At 47.1% G+C, this 16,635-nt stretch overlaps 1 protein-coding gene across 4 annotated transcripts in view; it reads left to right on the top strand.

The window, feature by feature from the left end:
* Arhgef4 (Rho guanine nucleotide exchange factor 4) overlaps positions 1-16,635 on the top strand; it is a 144,578-nt gene that overhangs the window by 76,317 nt on the left and 51,626 nt on the right. The window contains exon 1 of one of the 4 annotated variants that reach the window (XM_036167242.1): positions 2,548-2,990. The exons of the other annotated variants lie outside the window; for them this stretch is intronic. Coding sequence (XP_036023135.1) covers positions 2,696-2,990 — 295 coding nt within the window. The 5' untranslated portion in view covers positions 2,548-2,695. Of the gene's footprint in view, positions 1-2,547; positions 2,991-16,635 lie in introns of those variants that run through there. 4 annotated transcript variants of the gene reach the window in all.

Here is a 16,635-nt window from a genome sequence, read left to right on the forward strand (position 1 = left end):
ATGTGATGGCAAGGGACTTTCCTTAATATTATCAGGAATGAAGCCTACAAGCCTGACAGATGTCAAGGGGCTCATCAGACTTGCAGTAATGACCGGACATGGCAACCGAAGGGGGTGGGGTTTATTTTTACTTACAGTTTCAGAGATTTCAAACCTTGGCTGCTAGGATTCCCTGTGGGAGGCAGAGCATCATGGAGGCACAAGCATGTGTAGGATAGCATCAGTGGACATGAAGGAGGAAAGGACTGGGGACTTCCTAGACTTTCTAAGGAACCCACAGCAACCTACATCCTTCTGGCAAGGCTCTGCCTCCCAAGGGTCCCATTCCCTGCCAGACAGTACCACCAGATGGGGCATTATCCAAACTGTAACAGTGGGCTTGTGGAATCTCCCCACAGTGGGGCAGCAGCATCCTAATTCCCTTACTCCCTGGAATATGAAGTCCTGCATACAAATGGTCATCATCGCTGTGGTGGAAAAACAAAACAAAACAAAAAAACCAGATTCGTTCCCATGCTGGACCTTTCACCTCCAGGAACCTCTATCCTTCCCCACAGTACAGTTGAGATCGGCCACCTGACTGAAATCCACTAAAGTCTCGGGGAGATCTGAAATGGAACTGGACTCCCTGTAGGGAATGCGGTGTTTGCTAACTTATATAAGCTAGACTGCTCAAGCTGCTGCCACCTGACATGCAACCCTGGCACCATATACTCAAAGAATATTCTACAGCCTCCTCAAAGTCTTGGCCAGGAAAGACAAAGACACCCCCACCCCTACTTCTCCTGCCTAGCTGGCCTTTTACCCAGCTCCAGGCCCATCCATCCCTCCACGGCTGCTCATGGAACATGGGCTGTGCATGCTCTGGGAATACTACTGGGCAAAGTATCATATCCCCATGTCAGAAAAGGGATAAACAGGAGATGGCTATCCAGTAGAAGCAAGTTTATTGTCATCTAGCTGAGGAAGGAGATGCACCAGGATGTGAAAGTTGAGGAACCAATACCATAGACAGCAGAGAGAAGATCAACTCAGCTCCAGTATGTGCAAAAGCCCAGAGGCAAAGAGAACAAGCAAGGTAGCCACTGTGGCTAGAGCAGAGAGAGTAAGGGACAGGGGTGATGGGGTAGGGGTGGGATGGGGGTGCTTCAGAAATCAGTACAGCCATAGCATGTAGGTCTTGGGGGTCATTTGGGGTATATAAAGAAGCCTTGGAAGAAACTGGTGCAGGCGAATGACCTGATGTGGTTTATATTCTGAGGCTCCCTCTGGCAGCTCTGTGGGTTAGTATGAAGCTGAATTCCACACACAGTAGAGTCATGAAGAAACAAGTAACCTCCACTTTAGAGGTAGAACCAAAAGCCTTGTGCACAGATGGCAACATGGAGGGAGGGTGACTCATGCTGACAGGACAGCAGAGGACCCTTCTTGTCGATTTCTTCAGAGGACACCCTAGGAGAACACAGATAGATAGTGACCCTCTGCGCAGACAGACTGAACTAAGGAAGCTGTTCTTCCCAAGGTCAAGAAAGAATGGAGGCAGGGTCTGAAGAATGAGAGCTGGGTATAAAGGACCAGGGAGTGCACAAGCTCTCCCCACATCCCCCAAACTAGTCAAGTAGACCAGAGACATGGATAAGACACTCTCCAATGTCCATCAAGTGAAATCGAACACCAGTATTGTTCAGAGCTGGTAACTAACGTAGAACCTCCAAAGGCTGTCACCCCTGAGTGTCCAGGGCATAGGGATTGGGATCTGTGAACATACAAGGTTCCTGGTGGTGTGGAGCAGAGAGTACATGCCAATTAGGGATGGAGGTGGCCGCAAGAAATAAGGCCTCCAATACAAGGACAATAGCCTGCTTATGCCGTGTCCTCATCTGAAATGCCTGTAGAACTTTGGAGTGGATCTAGTTCCCAAGAACATAGAATGCTGTTGCTGAGAGAGGACAGGGAGGAGATAAAGGGAAGAGAGAGTCAATAGCTATGATCAATCAACCTCTCTCAGGACTTGCCCTCACACTTCTCAGCCTCCAGGTGAGACCAAGGTGGTTCCCACCATCTTGCCTCTGATTTCGTAATTAGTTAGCGCTGTGAAGGCTTCTCATCCTCCAGGCATACTCCAAGAACGCACACAAGGCCCCAGAGTGTCTGAGAAAATGCAACCGTGCTCCCGCGATGTCAAACTGTTTGGCACGAATTGTGACACTATTTTAAAGGGCCCGTTCATGTCATCCCTGCTGTCCGGAGTGGGGCCGGGGTCACCTCTCACCTGTGCACGAGGGCGCGCCCAGCGAGCGCGTCCCCAGGCCAGTGTGCGCAGCTGTGGGGCCCCAGGTGCCATCTAGGGCTGCGGGGGGCCCCTTGACTGCACCTCGCAGACAGCGTGCTAGCTTTTGCGGAGCAAGCCGCCCTCGCCCTCGCCCTCGCCCGCACCGCAGCAGGGCGCCGCCTCCTCCCCGACGCCCGCGCGCCGGTGCTGGCGGCCGCGGTGAGGACCCAGGGCGGCCCGGGGCCCGCGTCCGCGCCCCAGGTCTGCGTGCGCGCGGGCGAGAGCGCGCCGCCCGGCCGGCCGGCGACCCGCTGCGGGGCCCACGCGCTCTGCGCCCTTCGGGGTGGCCGCCCGGCAGCCCCCACACGGGGTCCTGCGCCCGCACCGCGGCCGGCCCTGGAGCCTGCTCGGCGGAGCCCCGCGATGTCGGGTGGCCCGAAGCCACGGCCGTGCGGCGGGGATGCTGCCCCGGACCCCGCCGGCCTGTGGCTGGAGCTGGGGCCCGCCTGCCCTGGGGCGCCGCGTTGCCCTAGCGAGTCGAGCGGTCCTACCAGTGGCGACCTGGGCACCAGCAGCAGCAGCAACAGCAGCAGCACGGGGCTCTCCCCCGGGTCCGACTCGGACAGCAGCGGCGTGGTGTGCGGCGGCCGCGCTGCGGGCATGCGCGGCGCCCCGTCGCGCTCCCGGAGCCTGGAGAGCCTGCGCTCGGCCTCGGCGGGTAAGGGCGCCGCCTGCTCTCCCGCACCCTCCGGCCTCGCCGCAGTCTCCCCTCGCCCTTCTGGGCTTCCCCTCCCATCTCCTGACCCCCACCTCCCCACGGCTTTGCCCTTCTGCAGCCTTTTGCTTATGGCTGCCCGACCACCTGTCCCTTCTCTGAGCAGCTTCTAGCAGGGGGCTAGACAGGACAGGGGTGCTTAAGGTGCGACTGGAAGTTGGTTGTGGAGACCCCAGCTTGAATGGCAAGTGTCTGACTGACTGCAGCCTCTTGGCCCCTGTCCGTGTGGGCAGCCACCAGCTGGGGAGTGTGTGGGTCCCAATCTCAGATGGAGTTGCCCAGCCAGGTGCATCCTGGGCGTTCTGGAACAAGAGTGAAGTTGTTCTTGTTGGGATTCTCTGGCGTCTCCCTGTCCTGTGTGCCCCTAGTGCTCCCCATGTACCCGAAGGGCAGAATTCTGAGTACTAACGGGAAGGAAGAGTTTGGACCTCAGTAAGGAGTGAGAAAGTCCAGAGCGACTTCATGGATGGTGGTCATCTGTCTTTGGTTAATCGTTGGGTCGGTTTCTTTTTATTTCTCAGCGTTTGTACATTCAACAGTGAGTGTTGTGAAGGAAGACCGAGGCTGTTTGGGAAATCAGGGAGGTGGTGTGCCCGTTATTCCTTGTCCGGTAGCATTGAGCCTGAGAACACTGCTGCCCCACCCAGGTGTAGGGATGAGACTGAAGTGTGCATCGAAGCCAGACGGGAGCAAAGGGACAGTGCAGCCAGCAGGGCCACCTTTCCCACCCCCCCCCCCCCCCCACCTCCAGGACATGGCAAGAGCGGTGCTGAGAAGTGGAATAAAAATTGCCGGAGCAGAGTGGTAAGACCGTGAGAGAGGGACATGATCCTCGTTCTGTAGCTAGTAGACTTGGGAAAGGGGAGGAAAAATGTACAGATCTTTGTTTTTAGTACTCCACGACTCCCATCTGTGCTCTCCCAAAACAGACACATGACGTTCAGAAAAGTCTGATATCCCAACTGTTGGTGTGTTCAGCTACAGGTTTCACATTTTCTACTGTGATGGCCTCCTATGCCTTGATGACTTCCCCAGAAACTCTCTGTCCTCTTGAGCTTAAAGAGAACCTAGTTTAAGAGTACCAAGGTAGATAATAACCTAAGACAGATGTTAAACAATTTGGCAAACAGCCCTTTCTGCTGTCTTTACCCCAAAGCATATCTTGTCTTTTGAAGTTGGAAGGTAATGGTTCCTCTGGCTTCTAGAACTGCAGAACCAGCCCAGACTCTCTTTTCTGATGACCCAGTGACTCGGGCTCCCCTGAGCCCCCTCTCTTTTCTTTCTGTCTCAGGCATATGTATACCAGTAATGGGGTGGCAGAGATGGCAGGGTTTATTAGGCATCCTGATATCTGAGGACCCCCAAGTCCAGTCTGGAACACTAGGGCAGGGTGATGAGTCTCAGAGACAGTGGTGACATCTACCTAAAGGTCAGGAGTGGGGTACAAGGTAAACCATGGCACAGGGCTGCTTCTTGGGGGGGGGGTGATCTGAGTTGTCCAGCAACTCGTGACAGCAGAATAGAAAGCCACATTATGCTTCAGGGTTTTTGAGACCCAGAAGCAAATGCTTTATCCCCTACATGACGCAGGACCACTGGGGTATCCGGAAAGGTATTGCTAGGTATGTAGACAAGACAGCATCCGTAGGCAGCATCCAGAGGTACAGGGGAAGGAGTTTCTAGTCATTTTCACATCCTTCCTGTCCCACTTCCATCCCCCACTCCTGTTCCTTGCTGTGGTGATCCAGCCTCACCTGACTTGGAATGGGAGCTAAAATTAGAAGGCCCTTCTATGTATGCGGTAGATTTGTGTGAAACGTTGACAACATCACTGTTGCTCATCTAGATTCCTAGGCAGAACTTCCTCCAATCACAGAGGCAGCTGCAGAACTCAGTGAATTAATTCTCTTCCCGCCTACAGTGTGACTACCTATGTGCCATCCTTGGGAAGAACTGAGAAAACATGCCCTTCAGTAATACTCTCTAGATGTTCATTTCAGATGAAGAGATCTGGTTGGAGGAAGATTGCTAGGGAGCAGCACTTGATGGGAGGAGGAAAGAGGAATGGGCATGTTTCAAGCCCTACACAGGGTCAGTGAACGGCAGTGACTTGCCGTCTGAACTGTTTCGAGCCCAGATGGATGTGATGTGATGGGTCTCCATTGCGTGTGGAGCAGGCTTAGTAGGCACATTGGAATTGTGGTTTTTTTTGGCAGCTCACACATTCTCCGAGGTTATGAATTCAACAGTTACAACAAAACAGAATTTAAAATCACAGTCTGTGTTTAGGTCTCAAGTGAGGAGGAGAAAATCAATATCAGGATGGAAGAGACAGGCAAAAAAATTGGGGGGGGGGGCAATTTAACCAGTGTGTGTGTGTGTGTGTGTCTCTGTGTGTGTAACCAATGACTTTGATTAGGATTGCTCACAGGATCACAGGATCATGGGTACAGGGTTATGGGCCCCTGACTAGTGACTACAGTACTGAAAAAAAATGTCTTGCTTTCTCCATCAATCAATTGCAGTTCCTCGGGAAGAGTTTCATGACTCCTCCCCTTTGTTTTTTTTTTTAATTGGGGGCGGGGCAACATCACAGTTTAGCTTGAGCAAGACCTGGTTGTTGGTGCTCTCTCAAATGAAGCAGATGAACTCACTTTGCCCCCTACTACAGTTAACGTTGACCTGACCTGGTTCCTTCAGTATGGCGTTCATTTGGTCACTGGCTTTCTATAGAATCAAGGGTAGAGAGAATAAGGAATGAATTATAAATGATTTTAAGATTGAAATAAAATGCCTGATGTTACTTCCTGTGTCTCTGTGACAACAGAGTGGATAGATGCAACCTAAAGGTTTATTTGGGTTCGTGATGGCTGATGGATGCCCTGGTAGGAGGACATGGCCGTGAAGTGTATGCAAAGCCTCCTCACATCACAGCTGGCCAGGAAGCAAGCCAGCAGGCTGCAAATGGCGGCCAGATATAAGCTTCATAGCCCCCACCCTCAGTGAACTTCTGCCTCTGGCCCTTTCCACCTCCCAAAAGGCTCCATACAATCTAGAATAGTTCTAAAAGCCACTGAGTGTCCAAAATATGAGCCTTCGAGGGACATTTCACTTTCAAGCCTCCATAAGCCTTTTCCACTAAACTCTGTGAAGCCCCATGACTGAGATTAGAGGTGTTCATTTGAGCTGGACACTCCCATGGAGCTGGTATTTGTTGCCTGCTGTTTTCTGTTTGGTCGTGTGGCTCTGTGATGAAGCCTGTGCCTGGTCATTGAACTTATCTCTTAAGAAAGACAGTTGCCAGGAATGAATTCTTAGCAGATCCTCAGATTAATTACAGGGACTGGGATGTAGCTCAGTGGGTAGAGTGTTTACCTAACATGCATGAAGGCCTGGATTTGATCCATAGTACCCCAAGTGTGGTAAGTTGGAGGCCAACCTGGGTTACATAAGGCTCTGTCTCAAAAACACCCACCACGCACAATTATATTATTGCTAAGTGGTTTTGGAAGTTCCCAGGAAAAAACTCATAAGAATAATACTGGAGCCTGGATTTGCACCTGACTAGTGAGTGCTGATGGCATTACTGATGAAAACATGTAGGAATTTTAGGACCTTCTTATTTCCAAAACTTTAAGTGTCGAATGTGGACATTTCCCACTGAAACATCCCCAGTCCTGTGGAGACCCCATGAGAAACATCTGAGAAAGGAATGCGGATTCCAGGGTGGAATTTCCACTACCCCTTTTTGCCTCCCTCCTCTCTTCACCCCTATCCCCACCCCTGGCCTGGTAGCTTCCAGGGCTCTTAGCTGTCACCTCACTGTCACTTGGCTGTGGTGTTTTCATTCCTGTTCTGAATGTGTCATCTGATGAACATCATTCTCCGTCGGGGCTGAGCAGATTGACCAACTCACTTTGTGGGCTTTTACCCGGCTTGTGTTGTGTGATTTCTTCTGTAGCGGGAACTCACACTTCTTCCATAATCTTCTGCAAACTCTGGCTGCATGCCTGGTGCAGGTGGATGTTAACCAGGCCCATGCTTGCTGACACATCTATGGTGGTGGTAATACCTGCTCAGGGCACACCATACATAGACACTGGAGATGGTAGAACCACTTCTTGTTCTCAGCTGGGTGTGGCGGCACACATCTGTATTGTAGCACACTGGAGGTAGTGACTGTAGGATTGAGAATTGAAGGGCAGCCTGGGCTACATAGAGACCACAGCAGAAAGGAGAGATCATTGTTTCTACACTGATTCCTTTTGTACCTATTGTGTTTTGAATGAAAAGTGTCCTCCATAGGCTCATGTATGGGAACACTTGGTCAGCAGGTGGTGGTGTTTGGATTGGTCGAGGAATGTTCAGGATATGAAGCCTTGCAGAAGGAAGTATGTCACTGGGGTGGGCTTTGAAAGTGTTGTATAGCCTTGTCTCCCTGCTTAGTCTCTCTGATTCCTGAGGACGGTTGAAATGTGATCTCTCAGCTTTCTGCTGCCATGCCTTCCCAGCCATTGTGGGTGTTGATCCTTCCAGAACCACAGGTTAGAATAAACTATTCCTTAAGTTGTCTTTGTTCGTAGCATTTTGTCACAGCAACTGAAAAATAACTAATGCAGTACTGTTTTCAAAAGCCCTATGAGAGTGTGGTCCTTCAGTTTGTTCTTGTTCAATATTATTTTAGCTATTCTGTACCCTTTTTAATCTTCCCATGGGTAGTTCCAGTTAGTCTGTGAAGTAGTTTAGGAAAAACTGAAATCTTGACAATATGGAATCTTCCTGTCTACAGGTAGGAAGCCAAACCAAGAACTTGCCTCCAGACACCAACTGCAGCACCTATACATCTTTGTAAATTCCATTTGTTCTTGCTTTTGAGATCAATGTTCTGAGTATTTACACTTCATTAAAAAGAGTACATCTATTTATTTATTTTGTGTGTGTGCCCCTGCATGCACTTTCCATGGCACACGTGTAGAGGTCAGAGAACAACTCCCAGGGGTCTTTCTCTCCTTCCACCAGGTGGACCCTAGGGGTCAAACTCAGGTGTTTGGGTTTGGTAGTAGACGGCCTTATCAGCCGAGCCATCTCAAGGCCAGAATTCTTCATTTCTTGATGTTTCCAAAATACACTAAGCTTTCCCAGCCTGCTAGAAAGAGTGGCTTTCCCTTTCTAGTCTGTGAGGCTGGGAACCTGGGAGGAGATCATTTCCAGGAAGGCTTGGTAGGTGCCCTCCATAACGGCTGCTAGAGTGGCTTACACCCACCCGGGTGCTTTTACTTAATGGAGCATCATTCTCAAATTCGCTGTTTCAGCTTGGGTTGTGTATTCAGTGTCTTCCATAGATGTCTTCTTAACAAGGAGAACATGACTGTTTTAAACATCTTATTAGTGTGTATCAGTCATACATCACAATGGATTTCATTATGATATTTTTATACACATGGACAATGTCTTCAGTCCTATTCATCCCATTACCTGTTCTCTTTTGTTCACTCTCTCCTACCATTATCCCCGTCTTTCTATTTAGCCTTCTACTTTCATGACAATTTGTGTGTGTGTGTGTGTGTGTGTGTGTGTGTGTGTGTGTGTGTGTGTGATCTGACGGGTTTAAGGTTGCTTACAAGAGGGCTGGCGAGCTGTGCACAGCACTGAAGAAAACATCCATCCTTCCCCAGCTTCCTTTCACTATATACAGGTCCTTGGGGAGATGTGAGGACTCACGAGGGAAGACAGATTTCTTACTGAACCTATAATTATGTTTTCATTAAACTCGGAATAGTCAAGAATTCTCAAATTCTGGGTTGGCGTGGTAAAGAAGAGAGAAAATATATCACGTAGACAAATGCTGGTCTCCGTTTACAGAAGCAAGGTCTGAATGGCTGTTTGTAAGTTAAAGATAATTCATTTTTAAAATGAGCTCTTTGTGTATTCAGAAATACTGTGTTGAAATGTCAAGAGTGTTCTAAATAAAAACCAGGGTCATCCTTTCTCAGCTCATTGGTTTTCTTTGTGTGCATGCATAGGGGTGGAGTGCATATGTGAGCATGTGTGTGCAGGCACACATGCCCAGGCCAGAGGACTATTGCTTTCTTCCTTACTTCTTTGAGACAGAGTCTCTCACTGAATCTGGAGCTAGGAGAGTCAAGCCAGCCCCACAATCCTCTTGATACTACTCCCACATGGCACCATGCCTGTTTTTTTTTGTTTTTTTTTTTTTTTGGTTTTTGTTTTTAATGTGAGTGCTAGCGAACTGAACTCAGGTCCTCATGCTTACACAGCAAATGCTCTTATGCACTGAGCTGTCTCTTCAACCCCATCATTTGGTCTTCTTTAATTCTTACTCAGCGCCATCCTGCTTGCAGCCATCAATTTTCTGCTAGAATTCTCCAGTTCCTAGCTTAGTTAGAAGCCTGCACCTGAAAACACCTGGCAGGATCCTTTGCACGTAGCTCTGAGCCCATCTTCTTGTGGAAGAATCAGTGTTCAAGCTGGCAGCTGAAGCATCAGAATGAGACAACAGCAAGGAATCTGTTTTATGAATGATGCCTGAAGGATGTCAGTGGCTATAACGAACTTGTTAGTCATTGTAGCCGTCTGAGAGAGAAAAGTCCCTCATTGGTTCATGGGTTTGAACACTTGATCTCCAAACCTTCTTGGGAAGGCTTTGGAACCTGTAGGATGTGAAACCTTACTGGAGGAAGTACGTCACTGGCGGATGAGCTTTGAGGTTGCATAGCTTTGCCCTGCTCCTTGTTCCTTCTCTCTGATTCCTGTGTGTGTATCAGCCAGCTTCCCACTCATTCTGCCATGCTTTCCCTGGCTGTGGTCATGATGAACCAACCCTCTTTGGAACCGTATGCCGGAATGAACCCTTTCTTCCCTACCTTGCTTTGGTCAGAGTATTTTATCACAGCAACAGAAAAACAACGAATGCAATGATGAATTTCAAATGGAAAGTTCTGAAGAAAGTTAAACCACGCTATGTCATGAATACGCAAGCACGTACATGGTCAGGACACACTAACACGATGTAAAGGGCAGGATTTCAGGAGGATGGAGTGAGGCTGAACAACTGTGTGCCATCACAATCTCTAGGGAAGTGATGGGAACTCACTGTGGTAAACCACTGAGTGGTACAGATGCTAGATTCAAGGTTAAAAAGGCCAAGCTGAGACCCAGCCAGTATTTTGCAAGTGAGTGACATGATGGTTGATGACCCCATTCCTTTATTTGATGACACCCACCACAGCACCAGGACTCTGGCAAGTGACATCATATCTCATGGACAGCCAGGACACCTCCATGTGTCCAGGAAGCACACTAGATTATAGAGTTTCTGAAATATTGATCACTTTACCCATCCAGCTTCATCCCAGGAAAAGCTAAGCATCTCTTCCCAGGCCATCCATCAAGAGTAGCACATCATACAAATTTCAGTATTGGTTTCCTACACAGCGTAAAAGAATAAATACTTTATGACTCTCCATAGGTCTTCTTGGAAAATCTCAGACATGGGTGCAAAAGTTGTCATTTAGTACCTATCTTTATTAAAAGTTGTCAAGTTTGAACACTGATTGAGATAGGGTCAGGAGTGACCAAGAATGCTCAACTGCTGTGTGTGTGTGTGTGTGTGTGTGTGTGTTGTGTGATTTTGTATGACAATATGTGCACTTCTGCACATGCAGAAGCCAGAAGAAGATGTTACATGTCCTACTGTATGGCTCTCTGCTGTATTCCTTTGAGACAGGGTCTCTCACCGGACCAAGAGTTGTATTCCTTTGAGACAGGGTCTCTCACTGGACCAAGAGCTAGGCTGGCAGCCAACAAAACTCATTGGTCCTCCTGTCTCTGTACCCAGCGTACCGCTAAGATAGGATCATGCACAGCTGTTTATGTGCGTGCTAGGGATTCAGACTCAGATCTTCGTACCTAGGCAGCAACCACACTTACTCACCCAGTCATCACCTTGTTTACCTATTTAACCAACTTGACAATAAAATATTTTAAATAAATGTGGTTGTTGTAAAGAATCTTGACTCTTTCCTAAGTCAGGAACTTCTAGGGTTATTTTTGCTTATTTGTTCATTTGTTTTAATTATAAAGAGCATAACAAGATCAACATAGAGTCAAGAGATGATTCCGAATTTTTGGTGTCTGGGATTATTAAACAGAAAGTAACAGCACTTTACCACTACTTTTTAGGAACAGAGAAACTCTACTTTTAACAGAGCAAAAGTCAAATTCTTTCATTTGAAACCAATATAGCAGTTAATATTAAATATTAAATATTAATACTAAATTTAATACTAAGTAAATACTAAGTATATATTTTTTTTCAAAATGCTACTTACAATCTCACTAAGCTGGCAGTGATTGTACATGCCTGCAATCCTAGCACTGAAGGCTGAAGCAAGAAGACAGTGGCAAGTTCAAGGCCAGCCTGGGCATTAGTGACATCCTGCCTAAATAAATGAATGATAAATAAATACTCATCAAGCTATGGGCAGCTATGAGCATAATAAATGATTCCCTGGAGAGAACTATACAACTTTCATCCTTCTGCAGCTGTCACAGTACATCTCAAAGTAAAAAAAGGTAAAGACATTTGTTAACCAACTGAACATACCGCCCTCCTGCAACACTCAGACAGTGGAAAGAGTGTGGGAAAAAATATGGTTAGTAATTAGCAGCTCAGGATTTTATCTTTGAAATGACCTTGGCATCTGTTCAGTATTCATTAGTTAGCAGAGAGTTTTAATTTACCTGAAAATTGTGGAAATTATCTTCCAAGTTGTCTTCCTACCTCACTGTGGCATCATTCTGGCAAATGATGATTCAGTTTGATTAAACATAAATATTCATTTTATAATCATAAGCATGAATTCTAGCTTATTCCATCAGAAAGCCCATATAACTTTAAGAAAGACATATCCACATAGAATAAAAATCTATAAATACGTTCATCACTAGTAAACCAGAGATGAGGAGCTGGAGAGGTGGCTGCACAAGCTTGAGGAGCTGAGTTCACATCTCTAGCATCCCCACAACAGACAAGTATAGTGGCACATACCTGGGAGCAGGGAGAGACAGGTGGGTCCCTGTCTTAGGGTTTCTACTGCTACTATGAAACACTGTGACCAAAGCAAGTTGGGGAAGGAAGGGTTTAATTGGCTTCCACTTCCACATTACTGTTCATCATAAAGTCAGGACAGAGACTCAAACCTGGAGGTAGGAACTGATGTAGAGGCCATGGAAGGTTGCTGCTTACTGGCTTGCTCCCCATTACTTGTTCAGCTTGCTTTTCTTATAGAACCCAGGTCCACCAGTCCAGGAATAGCAGTACTCACAATGGGCTGGACCCTCCCATATCAATCACTAATTAAGAACATGCCCTACAAGTTTGCCTATAGTCAGATCTTATGGAGACATTTTCTCAGTTGAGACATAAAACTACCCAACACAATCCCTAGAGCTTGCTTGCCAGATAGTCTAGCCATTTGGTGAACAGATTCAGTGAGAGGCCCTGTCTAGAAAAGAAGGGCAGAGAGCAGTAGTGAGCACGCGCGCATGCGCGCACACACACACACACACACACACACACACACACACACACTATATAGATATACACAAAAATGACAAGATACAGCAGTATTTGTTAAACTAATCTTTTCACCAACATTTTAAGTAAACTATGTGACCACAAAGTGATTAAATTTTTCAAGTTATTTCTTGCACACTTTTTCTGCTTTGTTTTGTTTTCCCTGGTTCGTCATTTGAAGATCAATATCCTTAACTCCTGGGAATTTTAAGAATATTCGTTTTGCCTGAGTGCTTGTTTATCTGCACACCACTTGGAACAGTGTGCCTGTGAGGGATTTTATATCAAATTTGGGGATACTGCCTGGAATGAGGAAGTTGCTCCACCACTGTTCACTGGGAGGACGAGGCCTTGCTGAATTGCAGACATGTAAACAACAGTCACAGAAAGTATGTAGTGGCTTCAGTGTAGTCTCAACTGCAGCCCCTCTGTGAACACAGAATGCTCTCCCGTCTGGATAGCCTTTCCTGGTAGGCACAAGACGGTTCATTGATTTGTACTCTAGACAGACAAATGGAAACAACTCCAACTCTGGATTCTCTGCATCTTTCACTTGATAAGAACGTGCCTGTGAACAACTGTTCTGTTCATAGAGATCACCAGCTGTTCAGGACACAAATCCAAAAGAAGTCCAACAGCTGTGTGCTTGGAAGGCCTCAGGACCCGAGTCTGGAACACAGGACAGGACGGGCGCAGCCAGGAGCAAAGAGGCCATTACTGGAGGGCTGCAGATAGGGGTCTGAAGGTGTTTGTTTGTGGCAGGGTCTCCTGTACCAGCACTGAGCTTGCACCATCCTGCCTCTGCCTCCCAAACGCTTTTATGACAGGCAATTTTCACCATTCCTGGGAATGTGGTCAGTCTGCAAGGTGTCATATCATTAAAGAAAACTTACTTTTCCCTCTCCCATCTACTGTCAGATGTCAATCAGCTGAAGGATTGTGTTTCCATCTGCCCTCCATATTGGGATTTTTTTTTCCTGCCTTGAGCTTAAGCAGGTCTGGTGCATGCCCACAATCACTGTGCATTTTTATGTGCAGCTTCCCTGGCATGTCCAAAAAACACTTTCCTTGAATTCCTCTATCACCTCTGGCTCTTCAGATCTTTCTAGCCCCTCTTCTGCAAAGAATCTCCCCTTTTGGGTGGAGAGATGTGGCATAGATGTCCTGTTTAGGGCTGAACATTCAAGTCCATTAACCTCTACACATTGACTAGATGGGGGTCTGTGTGTTAGTTGCCAGCTGCAAGAACCTTCTCTGATGAGGGTTGAGAAATGTGCCGGTCTATAGGTAGAGAAGCAAGTCATTAGGAGTTATTTTAGTACTATGTTAATTTATCACAGTAATAACAGTAGATTCTCCCTGGGGGTCTCTGACCTGTCTATCCATGAGTTCTTGATCCTCTTAATGGTGCCAGGTATGGCTTTCATCTCATGGAGTGAGCCTTAAATCCAATCAAGAAGTGTTGTTACTCATATAACATTCATGCCATTATTATACTCGTGGGTATCTCTAGCCAGGCTGGTCATTGTTCTAGCTCATAGTGCTCACAATTAGGTGAGACTGATGATTACTTCTCTCCTCCAGTGGCATGATTGCACTTTCCAGCACCTAGAAAGCTAGTCAGTAGGGCTGAACCTTCCAGGTTAGTACACACTTGATTTTTCCAAGTTTATGAGTCAAGTCATCTGTGGTGTCTTCAGCCTTAGGGTCTCATTGCCAAGTTCTGGAGGGTAACTGAGAGTAACGGCAATAGCCCATGGTGTTTGGGAGTCTATAGGACCTGTCTTAGTTCTATTGCTGTGAAGAGACGCCATGACCACGGCAACTCTTATAAAGGAAAGCATTTCATTGAGGCTTGCTTACAGTTTCAGAAGCGTGATCTGTTGTCATCCTGGTGGGGAGCCTGGTGGCAGGCATGGCAGGTGTAGTCCTGGAGAAGTAGGTGAGAGCTTCATCCTGATATTCAGGGAGGGGGGTGTGGGAGAGAGAGAGAGAGAGAGAGAGAGAGAGAGAGAGAGAGAGAGAGAGAGAGAGGGGGGGGGGGAGAGAGGGAGAGAGGGGAGAGAGAGAGAGAGAGAGAGAGAGAGAGAGAGAGAGAGAGAGAGAGAGAGAGAGAGAGAGAGAGAGAGAGAGAGAGAGAGAGAGAGAAGCCTGGGTGGGCTTCTGAAACCTCAAAGCCCACCCACAGTGACATACTTCCTCCTCCAACAAGGCCACACCTATTCCAACAAAGCCACACCTCCTAATCCTTCTAATTCTTTCACATAACACCACTTCTAGTAACTGAGCATTCAAACATATGAGCCTATGGCAGTCATTCTTACTCAAACCACCACAAGACACCTCCCTGGCCAACAGCTGAAAAATCATGTCACTCATTCCTGGTACTGAGGTTTTTATTTGCTAGCATGTGGTATCTAGTTTGGGGGTATTTCCCCTCCTTATAGGGAGACTTATATAGGTTGTGTGTGTGTGTGTGTGTGTGTGTGTGTGTGTGTGTGTGTGTGTGTGTGTATTTTAGGAAACTACTACAGTAGTAAGTTTCCATATAAAAGCCAGCTTTTCCCTCTGTTGGTTTTCTGCTTTTAATTTCACAAATGTCTTTTGTGTGTGTGGGGGGGGTGGTGTTGCATGAAGATGTGTTTGAGTACGCATGCTTATGCAGGCACATATGGAGGCCAGAGACTCATATTGGGTATTTCTTTCATTTCGTACTACCTTATGGAGACAGTTTCTCACCGAACCCAGACCTTGTTGATTTCAGCTAGGCTGGCTGACCAGTGAACCCCAGAGAACCACCATCTTCTCTTCCCACCACTGAGGTTGCAGGTCCATGCTGCCATGCCTGACTTTGTATGTGCTAGGAATCGGAATTTAGGCTCCCATCTTGTACAGCAAGCGCTTTACCCACTACGCATTCTTCCCAGCCCTAGTTTTTCTGACCTCTTTTTTTTTTTTAACCTTTATTCCTTTCTGCATTCCTCCTTCTTTGGGTTCATTTGGTACTCTTCTTGTTTCCCAGTATGTGGATATAGACAGTTGATTCAAAACCTTTCATCTCATGTAAAAATGCTGCAGTGGTGCCGTGTGCTTATCATCCCAATGCTGAGGAGGCAGAGGCAAAGGATCCCTGGGTTTGCTAGCCAGCCACCCTAGCCTAATGGCGACCCTGTCTAAAAAGATAGGGTGTGCAACATCTGCTCCTGGGAGTGACACCTGAGATTGGCCAATACACACATGTATCTGCACACATGTCTGAAAATACATGCACATACATGTTCACCCTCTGCACATACATAAAAAAAAAAATCTAGGCTGTGCTGTATGTTTGTGTGTGTCTGTATGTGGTGTGGTCGATCACATGTGTAGTATAGTCTGTTGCTTCTAGCACTATGGTGAACAGAATAACCCAAGATTAGAGAGACTGGAGAGATGGCTCAGCATTTAAAGACATGGCTGCTGTTGCAAACTGGTTGCCAGCACCCACATTGGTTGGTTTGCAACCTCCTATAACTTCAGCTCTAGAGGATTCCATGCTCTCATCTGGCCTCTGCAGGCGTCATTGAGAACATGCCTGTATATACAGATCTACATAAATTTTAAAATCAAAACAAACCTTTTGTGATACCTGCTGGGAAATGGAAAATCAGTTTTCTCCAATGGAATGTCACTGTGCATGTCAACCACACTCCAGGGCAAGCACCATGCTCAAGGGAAGTTGGTCAATACAAAACAGATTCTCTCTCTGTGTGTGTGTGTGTGTGTGTGTGTGTGTGTGTGTGTGTGTGTGTGTGCTTTTTGCTTTGTTTGGGGGTTTGTTTTATTTTTTTGTCTTACGTGGGTTTTTTTTTCTTTTCTTTTCTTTTTTTTTTTTTTTAGTTTGCCTGTTTTGATTTTTTTGTTGTTGTTGTTTTCCTGTTTGGTGGGGTTGAGAGAGAGAGAGAGAGAATGAATGAGAATATGAGAAAACATTATGGTTTTTGGTGAGAA

This window comes from Onychomys torridus, chromosome 18 (assembly GCF_903995425.1).
Source record: "Onychomys torridus chromosome 18, mOncTor1.1, whole genome shotgun sequence".
Lineage (NCBI taxonomy): Eukaryota > Metazoa > Chordata > Mammalia > Rodentia > Cricetidae > Onychomys > Onychomys torridus.